Raw genomic sequence first — 15658 nt, 5'->3', positions numbered from 1 at the left:
AGTCGCGTCACGGCCCTTCGAGGGTCCCATGGCTCTTGCTCTCCCACCTCTGCAGAGCTGCGGTGAGGAGGTTAGAGGGAGCAGGCAAAGGCGCCGCGCCCTTAGCTCTTGCCTTCGGCCACCCCTCTTGTTACCTTCAACCGTTGCAGTCTGGTGCCTGCGGACGTGGTTGGGTGCGATCCCACGTCAGTTTCTTGTTTTCTTACGTGTCTCCGATCGTTCGCTTATGTGCGCCGTATGTCTGCGCTTGAGTCTACGAAGATGCGGATGGTGTCTATGAGTGAAATGAGGCGAGGTCGGTACGAGTCACGCAGGGCGCTGCGCATATGTATCCCTTTCTTCTCCTTCGATTGCTCAGCTCACGGGTCTATGCGCCCCCCTCCCATCCTCGAGGAGTCTTTTTTTTCTCTCTGATGCGTTGTAGGAAAGGCCGTCAACCTCCCTGTGATGGCACACGCCTCGCGCAACGTTGGCGTCGCTGAGAGGTGAGCGAAGCGCGCCGCCACGAGAAGGGAGTGAACGGCGATGGTAGTAAAGATACTCAACGAGACAGCTGCCCACAGCGATAACAAAGCACACAGACACACATACACACTTACGCACGCTCATACATACTCGGACACACATACGCCAGCAGAGGCAAATATGAATGATGAGCCCCTCAGTGGATCACTGCGTCGCCGGCACGCGCTGGTGGGTGCACTGCAGGGGCCAAAATCGCCACGCCGCAATAAAGACATAAGAGCGAAGAATATGTCGAGGAGGCAAAAAAGGCGGCCGGTGGGCACAATACTGTAAGCAGGCAGAAACAGAGGTGGCGGCTCCGATGTACAGAGGAGCCATGAGGGTAAAAGCAGCACCTGAGGACGCTCTGAAGCCGGCAAGTGCGCTAGTCTGGAGCATAGGGACATGATTGCCAGCTACGAAAGCACAAGCACACACTGACGTAGGTTTTCCACCTTACACAGTGCCCCCCCCCGAAGTTTCGTGTACCTGTCCTCCTTGTTGAGTGGCGTTACAGCCCTCGTTGAGTCTTTCTCTTTTCTGATGCATACGCGTGCCAGGAGAGTGAGAGAGGGAGGGAGGGGGCAGCATCGGGAGTAGACGCGCACCGCCGTGTAATCCATTCACATAGTACGTAGACGAACGACTTATCGTATGCGGAGCAGGAAACAGAAACATTCAAAAAAAAAAAGGATGCCGCAGCCAGGAGGCCGTCGGATAGCAGAAAGGCCGCCTTCTCGACGCGAGGCGGAAGATAGGAGAAGAGGGGAGGATGGAGGAATATCCCCGCACGCATACGCTTACAGACAGACAAGCAGACGCGCACAGTGTGGCGAGGGCGAATGTGCACGCTTGGGCGTAAGAAAGTCACGCACGGAAACACGGAAGCGACGAAGGGATGATCGATGACGGAAAGGCCAAAGAGGGGTGCCGGCAGGGGGGAGATTGCCACGTCGGCAGGCGAGGCGGTAGGATGCGCTCGCCACGATGAGATGGTGCTACAAATTAAATGCAAAAAAAAAACACCCTCACACGAAGCAGCAGACGCGTACCGGCCAAAAACCGCCTCTCCACACGTTGCCGAAGTGGCGCAGCCGCGGATGTGCATGACTGGAGGTGGTCGTCTAATCTTCGCCCATATGCAAAGCCACGTCATCGTTGTCAAAAACATGCGCAGCGCCACCGCACTTGGCGAGCTCAGCCGCATCGAAACTTCTGGAGGTTGCGGTATCGTCTCCAGTGGCGGGATCGTCCATTTCCCCCTCTCGACCCAGCAGCAGAGATTCCGCTGAGAGACCGATCCCCAATTCCACACGAGACCGCTCAGCCATGCTCATCTGGAAGAGCGGTGCGTCAGGCTCCACGTCGCCGCCCTCTGAGACGGCGGAGCCATTGAACACGCGCGCCTCGCGCACCGACGCCACCTCCTCTTGGCTGACAAACTCGAAGCTGCCCATTTTAACGATCCGCCCATAGGCAGATAAAGGTGCGCCGGGTAGCGCCTGAGAGTGGAGCTGATGGGCTGGCTTGCACGATGGCAAGAGAGACTGCAGCGGTTCCGAAAAAGGACCACTGTGGCGCGTGCGGTAGAGCAGCCAGCGGTGAGCCCGGTAGCCACGCTCAAAGGCGTGCAACGTCATAGCCTGCCGCAGGCCACGCAGGAAAGGCGCCCCCGTCTCACTGATAGGGGTATAGCGCCGCAGCCAATCTTTCACTGCGTCGCCAAGGTCAACGTCCTCGATAGAGAAAAAAATGCCGGGGCCGACGGGAAGGCGTTTGAGGGTGGTGGCAGCAGGAAGCGGAACAAATACTACGCCTTGCGCGCCTTTGCGCAGTCTCCACCCCGTCTTTTCCAGGACGTAGGCCGGCACCCACTCTGCGCTAAAGTCGCACCGCGCAGGGACGGTAGGGGTCGACGAAGCAGTCGTTGCCCCGGTGCCACCCCGTCTCGCAAGTTGGGCTCGGCAGCAGTTGACGGCAACAACCCCATGAAGGAGCTGGCGAGTCAGAAAATGCCGCGGCGGGTTGTCCATCAGCTCCTGCCCCACCGCCGGCTCGCGCAGCTGCGAGACGTTGAACCAGCATTCACCGCTGCACCACGCCATGCCGTTGTTCAGGCGAACCGGCAATCGAGTTTGGACAACGCCCTGCTCGCCCTCGCGGAGGGCGAGATCGAAGGAGGCCAGCGCGCGGTGCGAAAAGAAAAGCGGTCGTGGGTAGTCGCACAAGAGACACTGCCGCGTAAGAGTGCCAGCAATCTTGGATGACTTCAGGTACAGTTGCGCTGCCTTTGAAGTCCTAAAGCCATGCAGTTCAATGGCTGCACACCTCTTCCTATGCTCCACAAACTCCGTGTGCCGTCCGGCGTCACTCATTGCCTGATCAGAGCCAATCCTGTCTTCAATCCCACCATCGGACGCCTCCTCCTTTGTGAACTGGGTAGTCAGGCGGGCAAGTAGAGGGTATGCGCGCAGCTGCATGGAAGGCAGCCTCACACCTTTCACGGCCATGTCGAGCTGGAGTGGGTTCGGAAATACAACGCTGGCGCCGGCAAACTGATCGGCACAGTAGAAGGCGGTGGCCTCCCATCCGGCGGTGAAGTAATTGCAGTAGACCACCGGGGCATCATTGGCGCGCTCCGGAAGCAGGCGTGTACCGAACAGCTCCTCAGCCTGCTTGAGCGTCACCCACAGTCGAGACACGTACTTGTGTTCAACTGCGCGGTGCCGCATCAGCACTGCTATGGGGGAGGGGAACGAGAGGTTTGTGTATGTGTGCGGCGTGTACTGAACGCAGAAATGCGGATTGTACCGGCCTGGGCACTCGCTGTCGCCCATCGAAAAAAAGCGCTGTCGTCCTGGGCCTGCTGCGTTCACGCAACGCCAGTAGGTCGGCCACCTCTGCCCCTTTTGCTGCATCCTCGCGAGGTCCGTCACACTGGTGGCATGCAAGAGCGATCCGTTGATGGCAAGCGGGTGCTGAAAGGGAGCTATGTTGTCCCACGCAGGGTCGGGCGAAAGAATCGAAGCGGTCCTACTGCCCGCCGTTGCCGCCCTCATCGAGGTGTGCTCGGCGTCACCATCGACGGCGGCAACGAGGAACTCGTCGGTGTTCATCTTTTTCGCTCTACATGGCGACGATGGCAGCGCAACACTGGCGTCACAGGCCGCCTGCGCGCCTGCGATGGAAGAGGCTGCGAACGACGGAGCTTGAGTGGGTGCCGAGACCTGCTGAAGTGGGGGAGGGCACCACACCAAGAAGTCGGCAAACCCCTCGAGCAGATACTGGTTTGACGTCTGCGCAGCGTTGACGAGGCAACGGTCTACGCCAATAGACGCCGTCACCCAGCCTATGCCGTCACCAGGGGTGAGGGTGGCGTCGCAGAGAGTCGCATTCGGTAAAATATACACCCCGTACGGCTTGAGCGCCAAGTCGAAGGCTCTGCGCGGCACCCAAACTTCGCTCTGCAGCTTGTGGCGACGCGCAAAGGCAGCCAGCTGATCGTTGAGAGTCTCTGGAAACAAGGCACCAGTAAAGAGGCGCTGCTGGCGGCGGCGCGGGTGTAGGCCATGCATGATAGCCGCCACACTCCCGTCTCTGACGTGTGTGGATCTGTGCGTGGTCAGGGAAACGAAAGAGGTCCTGTCTGCAAGCTTCACTCGCGCAGGCGTGACGAAGCTGTACGCGGGTGCCTGCAAAACTGCGATCGAAACTCCGTCAAGCACCCGAGCTTTCTCTTCCCTCGCGCGGCAACAGTAGTGCTTCTCAGCAAGTATGCAGTTTGTGAGCGTGGCAGCGAGGCTTCCATGCGGGCAATGGAACTGTGGAGGATATCATGTCTACGTTGCATCGCACGTGCAAGCGAAACAAAGGTGGAGCCGTGCCGGTCCGATGCACAGCACGAGACGCAAAAGAAAAAGGCCGACATTCTGTACAGTTGGAAACGAGGTGAGCGTTGTGGGCAGCCTCGGCATAAGCAGTGGAGGGCTCTGCAGAAAAGCTGCCGTGCGTGCGGGCTGCGTTCACGTCCGTCGCGTACGCACGACGAAAACAGAGAAACCTGCACATGCACAGACACAACGCCACGAGCCTCTGGCGGGGGCGCGCCATTGCCGCTGCAACTGCTGAGATGGTGGCGCATGCGCTGCGCTACATTACCCATCGCGTTTCCTACTCGCTGCGTGCGCACCAAAGAAAGAGAGCTCTGCAGCAACGCGCACACACAACTACAACTCGGCCGTTCTTTGTTCGAAAGCAGGGCAACACATTTCACGCGGTCGGGCAAATAGGAAGATACGCACAAGCACGAAGCGTTTCTTCTTTCCACGCCTGCAACTTACATAAAGATTTTGCCGCCCACTATGAGTGCTGGCAGAAAATTACCCAGACAACTCCGTTACGGGGGCATCTGCGACAGAAGCAAAGTTGGCCAGGCGAGAGGCCAAAGAGAGTCGCACCTCGGAGCACCGCTCCATGAGCTCCGCCGCAAGGGCGTCTCGCTCGTGACACTGGCGTCGCACGCACATCTCGTGCCACGCGAACTGACGCTTGAGCTCTGCAGCATACGCCGCGGCAACGGTCTCTGCATCGTCCTGATCAAGATCATTATCCGCTTGGAAATTCGCATCCGCATCACCCTCCTCGTGCACGCGCACGGTTGCTGCCGCAGAAGCAGAGGAGCCGCCTATGCCGCGACTGCCGCTTCCTCGCTGACGTGCGCCGCGACGCACCCCAGTCGGGCCGCCCCTAACACGACGATCGCTGTGCGTCATTCGTGCCTGCGCTGTCTGGTACGCCACCCGCACGGCTGCGATGGAGCGAAGGTGAGCGAGATGGCACTCGATTCGCTCATCCAAGTCTCGCAGCTGCTGCATGTAGCGCATGATGTCACACCGGCTGGCGTGCGTACTCGCGACAAAGTGCTCCATCTCGTTCATCTTGGTGACAGGGCCTCTGAAAGCTTTTCTTCTCCTTTGAGTGGAGGTGAAGGCAAGGTGCAATGATGCGTGTTGTTCGATGCTGAAGGAGAAGAGGGGTGCAGTTGCAAGGCCTTGGCGGAGAAGCGAAGCGAATCGGGAATTCTAACAAAGCAGCAGAGCACCTGGATGAGGAGCCTATACGCGTGTGGATGGGCGGAGACGGCGTAGGCGGGGGGGCGCTCGAGACGCTCGACGACGAGGAAGAAAGCACGCACAAAATTCTCGCTCCCTAGACGAGAATCTCTCAGTCGCCTGCACCTTCATGCAGAGGCCGTCACAACCGTATACCGCACGGCAGAGCCACCGCAAGGCGCAGAGCAAGGGGAGGAGCTCCAAAGCAGGCAGCCTCTATAGACTCTCACGCACCTCCTTCGGCTCCTTGGATATGTGACTCCCTCCTTTGCAGTGCTGCCAATCTGCACAAGTGAAAGCGTGTGGTTCTTCTGCGAGCCGCGGTGATGCTCGCCAACGTTCCCGGCGCGAAAGAGTCGGCCCAGAAGCTCTCCCTCAGTTCTCGAAAGGGCAAAGAGAAGAGGGAAAAAGAAAAGAAGAGATTGGGAAAATCGCAGTGCTAGAAAGAAGAGAGCAGCGAAGTCTGCGTGTGAGCGTAGTCCGAGTAGTGAGACCTCATGTGTGTAAGCAGCTGTACATGCGGACACGTGGATGTCAGACAAAGCGACAGAAGTACACTTACAGTGTCTACTGCCTGCCTCCATCGAAGCAAGAGAAGGCACGTCTGCGAGAGAGGGAGAGGGGGTGGGAGGCGGAATGATCGAAGCAGGGGAAAGCGTGGTGAAGATGGGCATAAGTTATACAAGAAGGTCTGGTAAAAGGCAGAAAAGGTAAGCGGCGGCGGCTTCCGGCAGCGTCTTCAGGTATGCGTGCACATCCGCTACAGTTATCATAGTCGTCTTGAACACAGGAAGACACACAGACACATGCCATGGCCGATTGCCCCACGAAGACTTTCTGTTGATGTCATCGACAGCATCAGCCCGTACAGAAGTCGAGCCCCGGCAACGGGCACCCCATACCCAGAGACATGCGCGAAGGAGTGGTGATCATGCACAGCGCAATGTGGCACCGTTTTCATGCCCCCTCCCCGCTTGTCACCGTTAAAAAGTGCAACAACGCACCGCATAGGAAGGATGATGCAGTAGGGAGAGGCACGTGTGTAGGGGTCCGAAACATATCCGGCTGCGGTGCCGCGCAACTTTCATATGTCACTTTTACCCTCGGCCTCTCCTTTCTTTTTGATGTGTTTCTCTCGCACAGAGAACTGAGGAGTGGCATCGTCCACGTGTGTACACACGCGGACAGCTTCCCCATAACACCTCGGAAGAGCAGTCATGAGGTGGATAGCGGCGGAGTAGCATTCGTGTGAATGAATACCTACACCCACAAGAGGGGGGCGAGAGAAAAGCTGACATCTAATCGCAAAGAAAGCAGTGTGTGCGCACATGAGCACCAGGAGCGCGAGTCACGTGCGCCCATTTCATTTTCCTCATCACGAGAGCACAGGCACAGCGCTAAACGGTTGCGTTTGTGTGTATCTGTTTGTTGAGTGCACCTCCCGCCCCCCCTCCTCTCCTTCCCTCATGTACGCCCTGATAAACTCCGCTCCACCCGTCACCATCCAAGCAGGCCCAAAAGAGATGTCGCAGCTGTCCTCCGCCTTCCAACGGCTAAAAAAAGAGAGGGGCATGCGAGAAGGGCGCACACACATAAAGAGGCTGGAGAAACCGACGGAAATGGCAGATGACGGAGAAAAAGGGAGAACGAGAAAGACGTTCTCGTCAGCTGGCGTGCACATTATCAGTCACTTTATCAACGCTGGCCTTTTGGAGGAGCTGAGGAGAGGAGAGGAGCGGAGGGGACGACATGAATCCCAAAAAAGGGAGAGCATTGTTCTGAGGAACCAAAGAGCACAGAGACATGCGACGGCTTCCTGCATGTGTGTGTATGTGTGTGTGTGGAGAAAGAGAGAGACAAATTATGTGCGTATCGAACGGAGGAGTACCGTACACGTTCGAGCAATGAAAAACGCTTGGCCGCGCCCAACGAACAGTAGCTGTTACGAGTTCCCCCCCCCCAGCCCCCATCACTAGCTTAGCCACATGCGTACGCGACGGCCTACGCCAAAAGAAAGATGAAAATGGAAAAAAAAGCGCTCATGAACTCTGTGAATGGTTGCGACGTGATAGCGATGCCATAGCGTCACAGCAGCTCGGAGGAAACCACAAGAAGCGATATCGGGAATAGAAAAGACGAAAAGGGGAGAGAGGGGGAGCTTTTCTTGCCCGATCAACAGCCTACATGGAACTACGCCACGATGGATACAAGATTTGTTCTTGTCGAGTGGCGCAACCCACACACGGCCTCAATGGTGGAAAGCGAGAAGGAGTACGAAGAAAAGTGAGGGATGAGTCGACACCAACTGAACGTTCAGAATGGCGGGGGTGGAGGGCGAGAGAAGCAACAAAAAGCGGCAAAGGGAACAGGTGCAACGAAAAAAAAAGTGCCTCCACCATTAGGAACAGCAGCGGCTTCAACGACGGCAATCCGAAGCAGAGACGCATACGCACACACATACACATGCAAGTGTCAGCAATGCTGTGTGCGAGCAGCCCCGACGAAAAAAGCGCGTGTGCCCCGAAAAGAAAGAAGGACGTCGAGCTCGTATAGCTGTGCCACATCTACGTACGCCGCCGTGAGGTACACCACCAACAACAATGGAAAAAAAAGGATACGCAGAGAGATGCCATTGAAGGCGAGGGAGAAAAGAGGAGGAGGGAGAGGGAAGAAAAAGGAGAGAGGACCCCACCCCCCTTCAGACGCGTGATTCTATTTGTCACGCATCGGCGTAGTGGCAATGGCGAGTCGCTGCCAGCCCACACCACTCATCTCTGGGTGGAGAGGGAAGTGGCCTCCCTTCTGTATCGGTTCTAGCGTTGAGCTCGATGGCATGCGCCTACGCCTACGCGTCACCCTTTTACTTTCGCCTCCGGTCCTCCTCCTCGGCCTCTCCACAGTCCCTGTCCCCTCACATGTCTGCCACTAAAATGCCACTTTCCACCGACATGCCCTTGTCGCATGCTGCATCAGCTCCTTTGTTTTACTTCTGCACGACCGCGGCGCCTCACCAATATGGCCGACAAGCACACACATGCACACACTGGGCATTCCAGAGGGAAAGTGTTTGGCCCAAAGCCACGCCACTTCCGTCCGCGCACACCTTTGTGCCCCTTGGCAAAGCCGCCGCACCCATCCGCGCGCCCACGCCACACCTCTTCCACACCCACAGGAAAACGAAAAGCCGGTGGGCTTGCGAGGACTACTCCGCCACAGCTCTTCGCACACGGCATGCACCGAGAAAGAGGAAGAGAGAGAGACATATGCGCATGCATACACGCAACGCATAAGATAGTTACCTCCCCCTTTTATGGTGCACCCCTACAACCTATATACCCACACATCTATACACTTCCAAACGCATATATATATATATGATCAGTTTCATCTGCGTCTGCGCGGACAAGTCTTGCGTCACCTTTAAGGCGATTGACGGCGATGGGGAGAGGGGAGGGAAGCAGAGGGCGGCAGCCACTAAGGGATAGAAAGTGTGCAACGAAAAAAGGGGCGGGGTGCGGAGGAACACATGGAGCAGAAGGGGGAAGGGGAAAAACACACATTGTGAGGTGATGAATGGTAGAGGAGACGGGGTGGGATGGGGGAGGGGGGGGCACCGAGTTCACAGTCATAAGCGCGTCTACGTAGAGGGGCGGGAACGGGGAAAAGGCGAAGAAAAAACGAGACGAAATATTCGGGCTTGCGTCGCCTCCGCTCTTCTTTTCGTCGCTGTGATTATGCATAGTGAACACCACATGGGCACATCTCGCGTCTGCGCTGAGCGCTTTCTTCTTCGAGGGTGGAAATCATGGTGCATCGTCAGACCCTCCCAGCACGCACACACACATCACCACCACCACCATCTCCCTCGCCCTCTTCATCGGAGCGGAAAAAGGCACCGGTTGGTGTCAGCCCCTATGCCAATTTTCACGGTCGTTAATAGAAACCCACCGTGGGCAGCGGCGTCTCGCGCAGCCGGTATATGCCGATGGTATCGTTGCCGCCGTACACAAAGCCCATCTCCTGCGGGCACCACCGGCGCAGCTCTCGGCGCACGGGGTAGTCCCGTAAGAGCTTGTAGTGGGACTTGAGAAGCATGTGAAAGCGCCAGTCCCCCGTTGCGGCGGTGTCGCCAATGTAAATGAGCATCGTGCCGCCCTCGCGCGTGTAGTACTCCAGTGCCTCGAAGCCCATCGAGCTCTCTTCCCGCTCTCGCGATCCAAACGGAGGCCAGCACAGAAGCAGCACCGACTGTTTGCAGTTGACCGAGTAGAGCGAGATCGGGCCCCCTATGGAGATGTGTACGCTGTACGTCCGGTGCAGCGCCAGCGCATCAAAGGCGTAAATGGGAATGGTGCGCTTGCCGTAGAAGTCACACCGCACATTGTCGAAGGACGTTGTAGAAAAGCGCCTTCGATCCACTGTCCACTCCTCCTGGAGTGGAACCTGATGCATGACGCGGTTGAAAACGTGCTCGACGTACCCGGAGCCGCTCCCGACACTGATGATAGACTCGACACCAGGAAACTCCCGCACGATTGAGTTCATCGCATCACGCGCGTGAACGGGTGAGATGAGACTCCATGAAAAGACGACATTCGCCACCCGGTGAGCCTCAAAGGTAAGCGGGATCTTGAAGAGGTCGGGCAGTCGGCTTCGGTAGTGATCCACCTCTGTCTTGTACAACTGGTAGTCGTCACCAACGCTGCGCAAGATGTGTTCCACAAGGTATGTGATGTGAGGGAAGAAGCACATCAGGGTACAACGTGGGCACTGACGGAAATAGTGCTCTGTGCCAAGGGCGACTTCGCACAGCTCGTCAATCCAGCCGCAGCCGCACACCTCACATGACCAAACATCGCTACTCTGCAGCTCCATCGCCCGCAGTGTCAGCCGCTCTACCTCCTCCTCTGCCGACCCCAGTCGCCGCACTCGCGCGCAGGCGCAGCTGCTCTCCTCGTGCGGCAGGAAACAGCCGCTGAGAAAGGGGCAGAAGCCATACGCAGTGTACACCGGGCACACAGACACGCCATCTGGCTTGTAGAGCGGCGTTAGCGGCGGCAATGACCCGTCCGGGGCCATGACGTACTCGGGCGAGGGTCGCGCTGCCATCACATGCGGCGATGCGCGACGCTGATCTCGGTAGACATGGGAAATGTAGAGCGTCAGTTTGCACATAGGGCACCCACAGCAATCTGAGTTTTCGTGGTAGTTGGGTGGCGCGCTCACCGCCGCAGTTTCGCCGGAGCACTGTCCGTCGTCCGAGACGGACGTAAAGCCGTTGGAGCTGCTATTGCGCTCCTCAAGGCGGCTCACTTCTGTCAGGGCGGCCGCTGATTCTTCTTTCTTGCCCATGCCGTCTGAGACCTGCATCGAGTTAAGCGATGGTGAAAACGTGGTCGCTGAGTCTGCCACCACGTGCGATGTGGAGCCCGACTCCTCCGGGTGCTTGATGGCGAGCACCGGGATCATCGGTATTCTTGACAGCTTCGCCAGCTGCTCATGGCACGGCTGCAGTGCATTCGACGATGCCATGGGAACCCTACCTTATATATATATCGAGATTGTAGTTGTCGCCAGCGGTGCCGTAGGTGGCACAAGCGGGAAAGCCTCTCCTTACAGGCGAAGAGTACAGAGAGAGAAGGGCGCCGTCAACCGTGACACAACAAGAGGCAGAGAGTGGTTTAACACGAAAAAAGAAGACGGAGGCGGCACGTTAAGGTGTGTGTGTGTGTGTGTGCTTATTCGTGCGTACAGTTACTTTTGATGCGAAGTACGGAAGAAGGTGACCGTTACGGGAACGGCAGAAGCGGAGGCTCGAGCCCTAGAGCTCCTCTCTACAGAGGACTTCGACGTTTAACACGGAGAACGCAGGCAAAAATGAGGGCAAACGAGGGGGAAGGAGATTGGGGTAAGAGCAGGAGGCGCACATGCATACGCGGGCATACGGAGGTTCTTTTGTGCGTTTGTTTTGCTGCTTCGCCACACGAGAATAGGAAAAGGACAGAGGGATCAAGTACAACGCAGAACACACGTGACAGGGATATCCGTCGCTATGGAGAAGGAGTGGGGGGCGCACGCGTTGGTCAGTGCTGCTGAAGCTGCCGAGCCAACGATTTCAGAGGCTTTGCAAGGAAGGGAACCGAAAAGCGAGAGCGAAAGAGGCGAGGAATCAGGACGGCAGGAGTGCGGTCGACAGGTATGGAGCATAAGGAGAGGGGTGCAGAGAAAGGAGAGGGAAAAAAGGGAAACAGCAAAGTGCCTCGCACAAAGAAGCGACGAGGCGCATGTGATTCTGTGGCCTCTGCGTAAGTGTACCGCGGCAGTTTAGATGCTGGCGCTGCCGTCGTTGAGATATCTCTTCGCGCCGAACACTCCCGAGCTTCCTCTTTGCTCTATTCGCTATTTATTTGCTTTTTTTTGGTCGCACGGATGGCGTTCTGTCTCCGAGCAGTCGTCCGCGCGTGCGAGAGGAGAGCGGTGTGGAGAGGGCGGCCTCAAGTGCTCTGTTGGCAACGTAGCTGGGATGTCGATACCGCGTCCGGTGAAGGGGAAAAAGAAAGGACGCATGTATATGATTCTACGAGCACGCGCAGCGATTGCGATTGTGCACGAAAGCGGAGTTGGAGGTGTGCTCTGCGGTTGTGAGCGCGTGCGTGCCTTGGCCTCAGCAGAGATTAGAGGCAGACAGGCGACGAAAGGTCGATGCGGAAGAGCTCCGCGCAAGAAGAGGCAGCCAACACGAAACGTTTAAGCGGCCTCGGTGCAGAGATGAGATGCGAAGCTGAGAAAGTGGCTGAGTGAAGGCAATGGAGGAGGAGAAGGGACGAGATACGCAGACAGCGACCCGACGAAGTCACATAAGAGAACACTCCTGCAACCTCTCCCCTGTCCCCTCGAGCCTTCCTCTGCCCGGCACATGGTGGTGGGTTGCCAAGAGCGGCTAGGGCAGATGCGTGTCCCAGCCTTCTTGCCTCGTGATGTAGGCGCAGAGAAGAGCGACACTATGCAATCCTATCGTATCCAGCACAGCTACGAAGCAGCCCTACTGAGGCACGAACCGTGCCGGGAAGGATTCAATACAGGACACATGGATTCGGCACCTCCTCACTGTGAGCATATGTCTTTCACCCGTGCGCGACAGTTCCGTGCGATACGCGTCTCCTCGACACCGCGCACACACACGGTTTTCTTCGCGTCTCTATGTCTGTTTAGGTGCGTGCGTGCCTGTTTTTTTTTGTTTCTTAGTAGTGATACTGAGCTATTATATGCCTCCCAACACTCTCCTTTCCCCACCACGATGATGCTGACGATTCCCACTGACGGGCTTCTGGCGGTGGCAGCTACCTTTTCTGATGGCCATGGCGTCCCTGGTTCCACGCTTGAGTGCTGTCCCGCTCCTCCCTCCCCCTGCCTCGCGTAGAGAAACGGTGACAGTCGCGCCATCGTAGCGCGCAGCCGCGGCCAGCCCGGCAAGGGAAAGAGAAAAAGGAAGAAGCGGACGAGGTGATTGACTTCAACGGAAATGCAGCGATGAGGTTCATGGCGCTGCAGAGGGGAGGCGCAAACGAAGGGGAAGAAAGGCAAAGCACAATGACAGGGGGAACAGGCAACGACACACACACACATACACACGAGTGCACTCATGCACGAAAAAAAACACCTTGGGGTTGTTGCATACTTACTAAATCGAACAGATATAGAAGCGAAAAAAAAAGGGAGGCCAATAAAAGAAAGGGGCCCTTCTTGACGAAACTGCTCAGGCGCGGAATCCCCGAATACCAGCGAAATGCAGGAACGCCAACACACGAGGCACTTCGAGGGAACACGCTCTGCAGAGAGGCGCGTGCACACGCACAAAGGCCTGGCAACCTACACATGCACACGTAGACGGACACGTAGAGTGTGCTCAGACGCTTCATGCTTGACACGGTGGAAGAGGGGGTGACGGAAACAGAAGGAAGCCCAAACACAAGAGTCCGCCGCACGCGCTGCACTACGGTCGGAAGCGTTCTCCCCCGCTTTCTCCACTGACTTTTCGCATCAGTCCAACAACGCTTCTACGATAGTCAGCTCATCAGCCTGCTTACCTCGCACCTTGCGCACGTCTGCATGTATGCTTCCCTCCTCGCCCTCTCATCGCTTTTCTTTGGCCCTCCCGAAGCACAGCTGGAAACGACCCCGTCCCACCACCACCACCGCCACTCAGCTCTCCGGTGATCACACCATCCTCCCATTCAACTTCAAGGCTCTTTCCTTTTCCCTTGCTTCTCTGCGGATGCGGGTGCCGTTGCCTTTTATCGTCGACAGCAGGCAGCCGCGGTCATCAAGACCAGACAGGAAGCTAGAGGAACAGCAACGTAGGCGGCGTTGCGCCGTGGATCAAGTGGCGCTCGGGGAAAGTGTGTGTGTGTGTGAGGGAGGGGGGTAACACTATAAACAATGAAGGCGCACAACCTTCCACTCGCATAGAAGGTTCTGCGTGTTGCTTTCCTTCATTGCTTTAAACCGAGCTGCTTTCCGCACGCCTTGTCTGATCAAGCGCGCGGCTGTGGCAGCCGTGCTCACACCGTAGCACACGCACACCCCGCGGCCCTCTGTCACACAGACGCACTCTATCACGGCAGCACCTCTCTCTGTGCACTGCGTGCCCCGACATCGAACGTGCGCACACGCATCACCCCACTCTCACTCACTCACTCTATGTTATCAGAGAAAACGGCCTCTCTTATTTTATGCGAACTTTTCGGAGCCAAATGGAATTCAAAGAGCGAAAGGGAAAACAACGCGCACACACAGAGATACATACACACACACACGCATGACCAAAAGAAAAGAGAGTCGGCAAAAAATAAGTGCAGAGAAATCGCTTCGGCATCCCGCTTCTTTACAGCACATAACAAAGACCTCTCACCCTTCTTCACTTTTTTTCTTCCACTTTGCCATCCCCCTACGGACACTCAGAACTCATCGCTAAAGTTGCTGTTGCTGTTTTGACGGTCGCCTTCACAATCGCCACCGCGGTCTTGGCGGTTGTTGAAGTTGCGGCCACCACGTCCCCGACCACGGCCGCCGCCAAAGCCACGACGGCCGCTGGAGGCGCTCTCCGGTGGGCGGGGGCCGGATGGGAGCTTTGCGCCTCCGGGGCCAGTCACGTTCTCCGCACGAGTTCGGCCATCCTGCGAGGCCACCTCGAACTCAACCTCCTGATCTACGGTGAGCGCGCGGTAGCCGCCCGTCTCTGTCTGGAGCGCGGAGAAGTGGACAAAGTGCTGCTTCTTGTCCGCGCTGTCCTCGATGAAGCCAAAGCCACGACCACTCATCCAAGAGACAACCTTGCCGGTGTTTAGAAGCGCCATGGACGGTGCGATGCGCGAAACAGAGGAAACACGGAACATGACTGCTCAGATGGCCGAGGGAACGAAATCAGTCGAGGAAATTCGAAAGAGAGAGAGGATGAGAGAGTGAGATGGAGAAGGGCTGTGATGTAAGTGACTCCGTAGCGGTTGTTTCTCTGTTTCACTTGGGAGGTGAGCACCTTTAGGGAAGCGTGGTGAGCGACGAGAAGAGGAGGAAACCCGAAGACAAAAAAATACCCAACAAGAGGGGCGATGCTATGGTGACAGTACGATGCAGTGAGCGTTGCGTGTGCGTCAGGTAAGCATCGCAGACGGGTAGAGAGTGCGCAGCGTGGTGGTGGGGCGACGGCATCGTTGGGCGTCGTGCGCGCGCAGGAGAGGACGAAAGAAAAAGAAGCCAGGCAGCGAAAAAAACAGAGGAATTGCAAGACAGATGAGCGAGGGACGCAGACACGTAGTGAGTGCGCAGCCCACGTGGGGAAAACGGAGGGAGGTTGGATACACTCAAGTGCACGCAGAGGAGAGGCAGCACGGAGTTGCGTGAGAACGAGCGAGCAGGAAGAGATGGGAAAAGGAGTCAGAGGTGAAAAAAAAGGCCTCCACTGTTCACAGCATTCTCGCGCTGCACGCCCGCTCCCCACCCTTTCCTCTTCCTCCCTCACCACCACCTAAGTCACAAACCTCCCG

At 57.1% G+C, this 15658-nt stretch overlaps 5 protein-coding genes across 5 annotated transcripts in view; all 5 read right to left on the bottom strand.

Moving 5' to 3' along the window:
- LSCM1_03103 (uncharacterized protein) overlaps positions 1–30 on the bottom strand; it is a gene marked incomplete at both ends in the record, with an annotated part of 2904 nt that extends 2874 nt beyond the window's left edge. Inside the window, one exon of the mRNA XM_067320655.1 lies at positions 1–30. This exon is cut by the window's left edge and continues 2874 nt beyond it. Coding sequence (XP_067177265.1) covers positions 1–30 — 30 coding nt within the window.
- Positions 31–1628: 1598 nt separating this feature from the next.
- Positions 1629–4079, bottom strand: LSCM1_03102 (uncharacterized protein; the record flags this gene model as incomplete). The annotated part of the gene is made up of 1 exon (XM_067320654.1): positions 1629–4079. One exon carries the CDS (start codon positions 4077–4079, stop codon positions 1629–1631), a length of 2451 nt encoding a protein of 816 aa, XP_067177264.1.
- Positions 4080–4883: 804 nt separating this feature from the next.
- LSCM1_03101 (uncharacterized protein) lies at positions 4884–5441 on the bottom strand (the record flags this gene model as incomplete). The annotated part of the gene is made up of 1 exon (XM_067320653.1): positions 4884–5441. One exon carries the CDS (start codon positions 5439–5441, stop codon positions 4884–4886), a length of 558 nt encoding a protein of 185 aa, XP_067177263.1.
- Positions 5442–9548: 4107 nt separating this feature from the next.
- Positions 9549–11147, bottom strand: LSCM1_03100 (uncharacterized protein; the record flags this gene model as incomplete). The annotated part of the gene is made up of 1 exon (XM_067320652.1): positions 9549–11147. The coding sequence occupies one exon, from the start codon at positions 11145–11147 to the stop codon at positions 9549–9551; it is 1599 nt and encodes a 532-aa protein (XP_067177262.1).
- A 3425-nt stretch (positions 11148–14572) lies between these two features.
- LSCM1_03099 (uncharacterized protein) lies at positions 14573–15010 on the bottom strand (the record flags this gene model as incomplete). The annotated part of the gene is made up of 1 exon (XM_067320651.1): positions 14573–15010. One exon carries the CDS (start codon positions 15008–15010, stop codon positions 14573–14575), a length of 438 nt encoding a protein of 145 aa, XP_067177261.1.
- Between the last annotated feature and the right edge of the window lie 648 nt (positions 15011–15658).

Source organism: Leishmania martiniquensis, chromosome 28, assembly GCF_017916325.1.
Source record: "Leishmania martiniquensis isolate LSCM1 chromosome 28, whole genome shotgun sequence".
Classification (NCBI taxonomy): Eukaryota; Euglenozoa; class Kinetoplastea; order Trypanosomatida; family Trypanosomatidae; genus Leishmania; species Leishmania martiniquensis.
The sequence above is the reverse complement of the archived record's forward strand: the minus strand, read 5'-3'. Positions and strand labels throughout refer to the sequence as shown.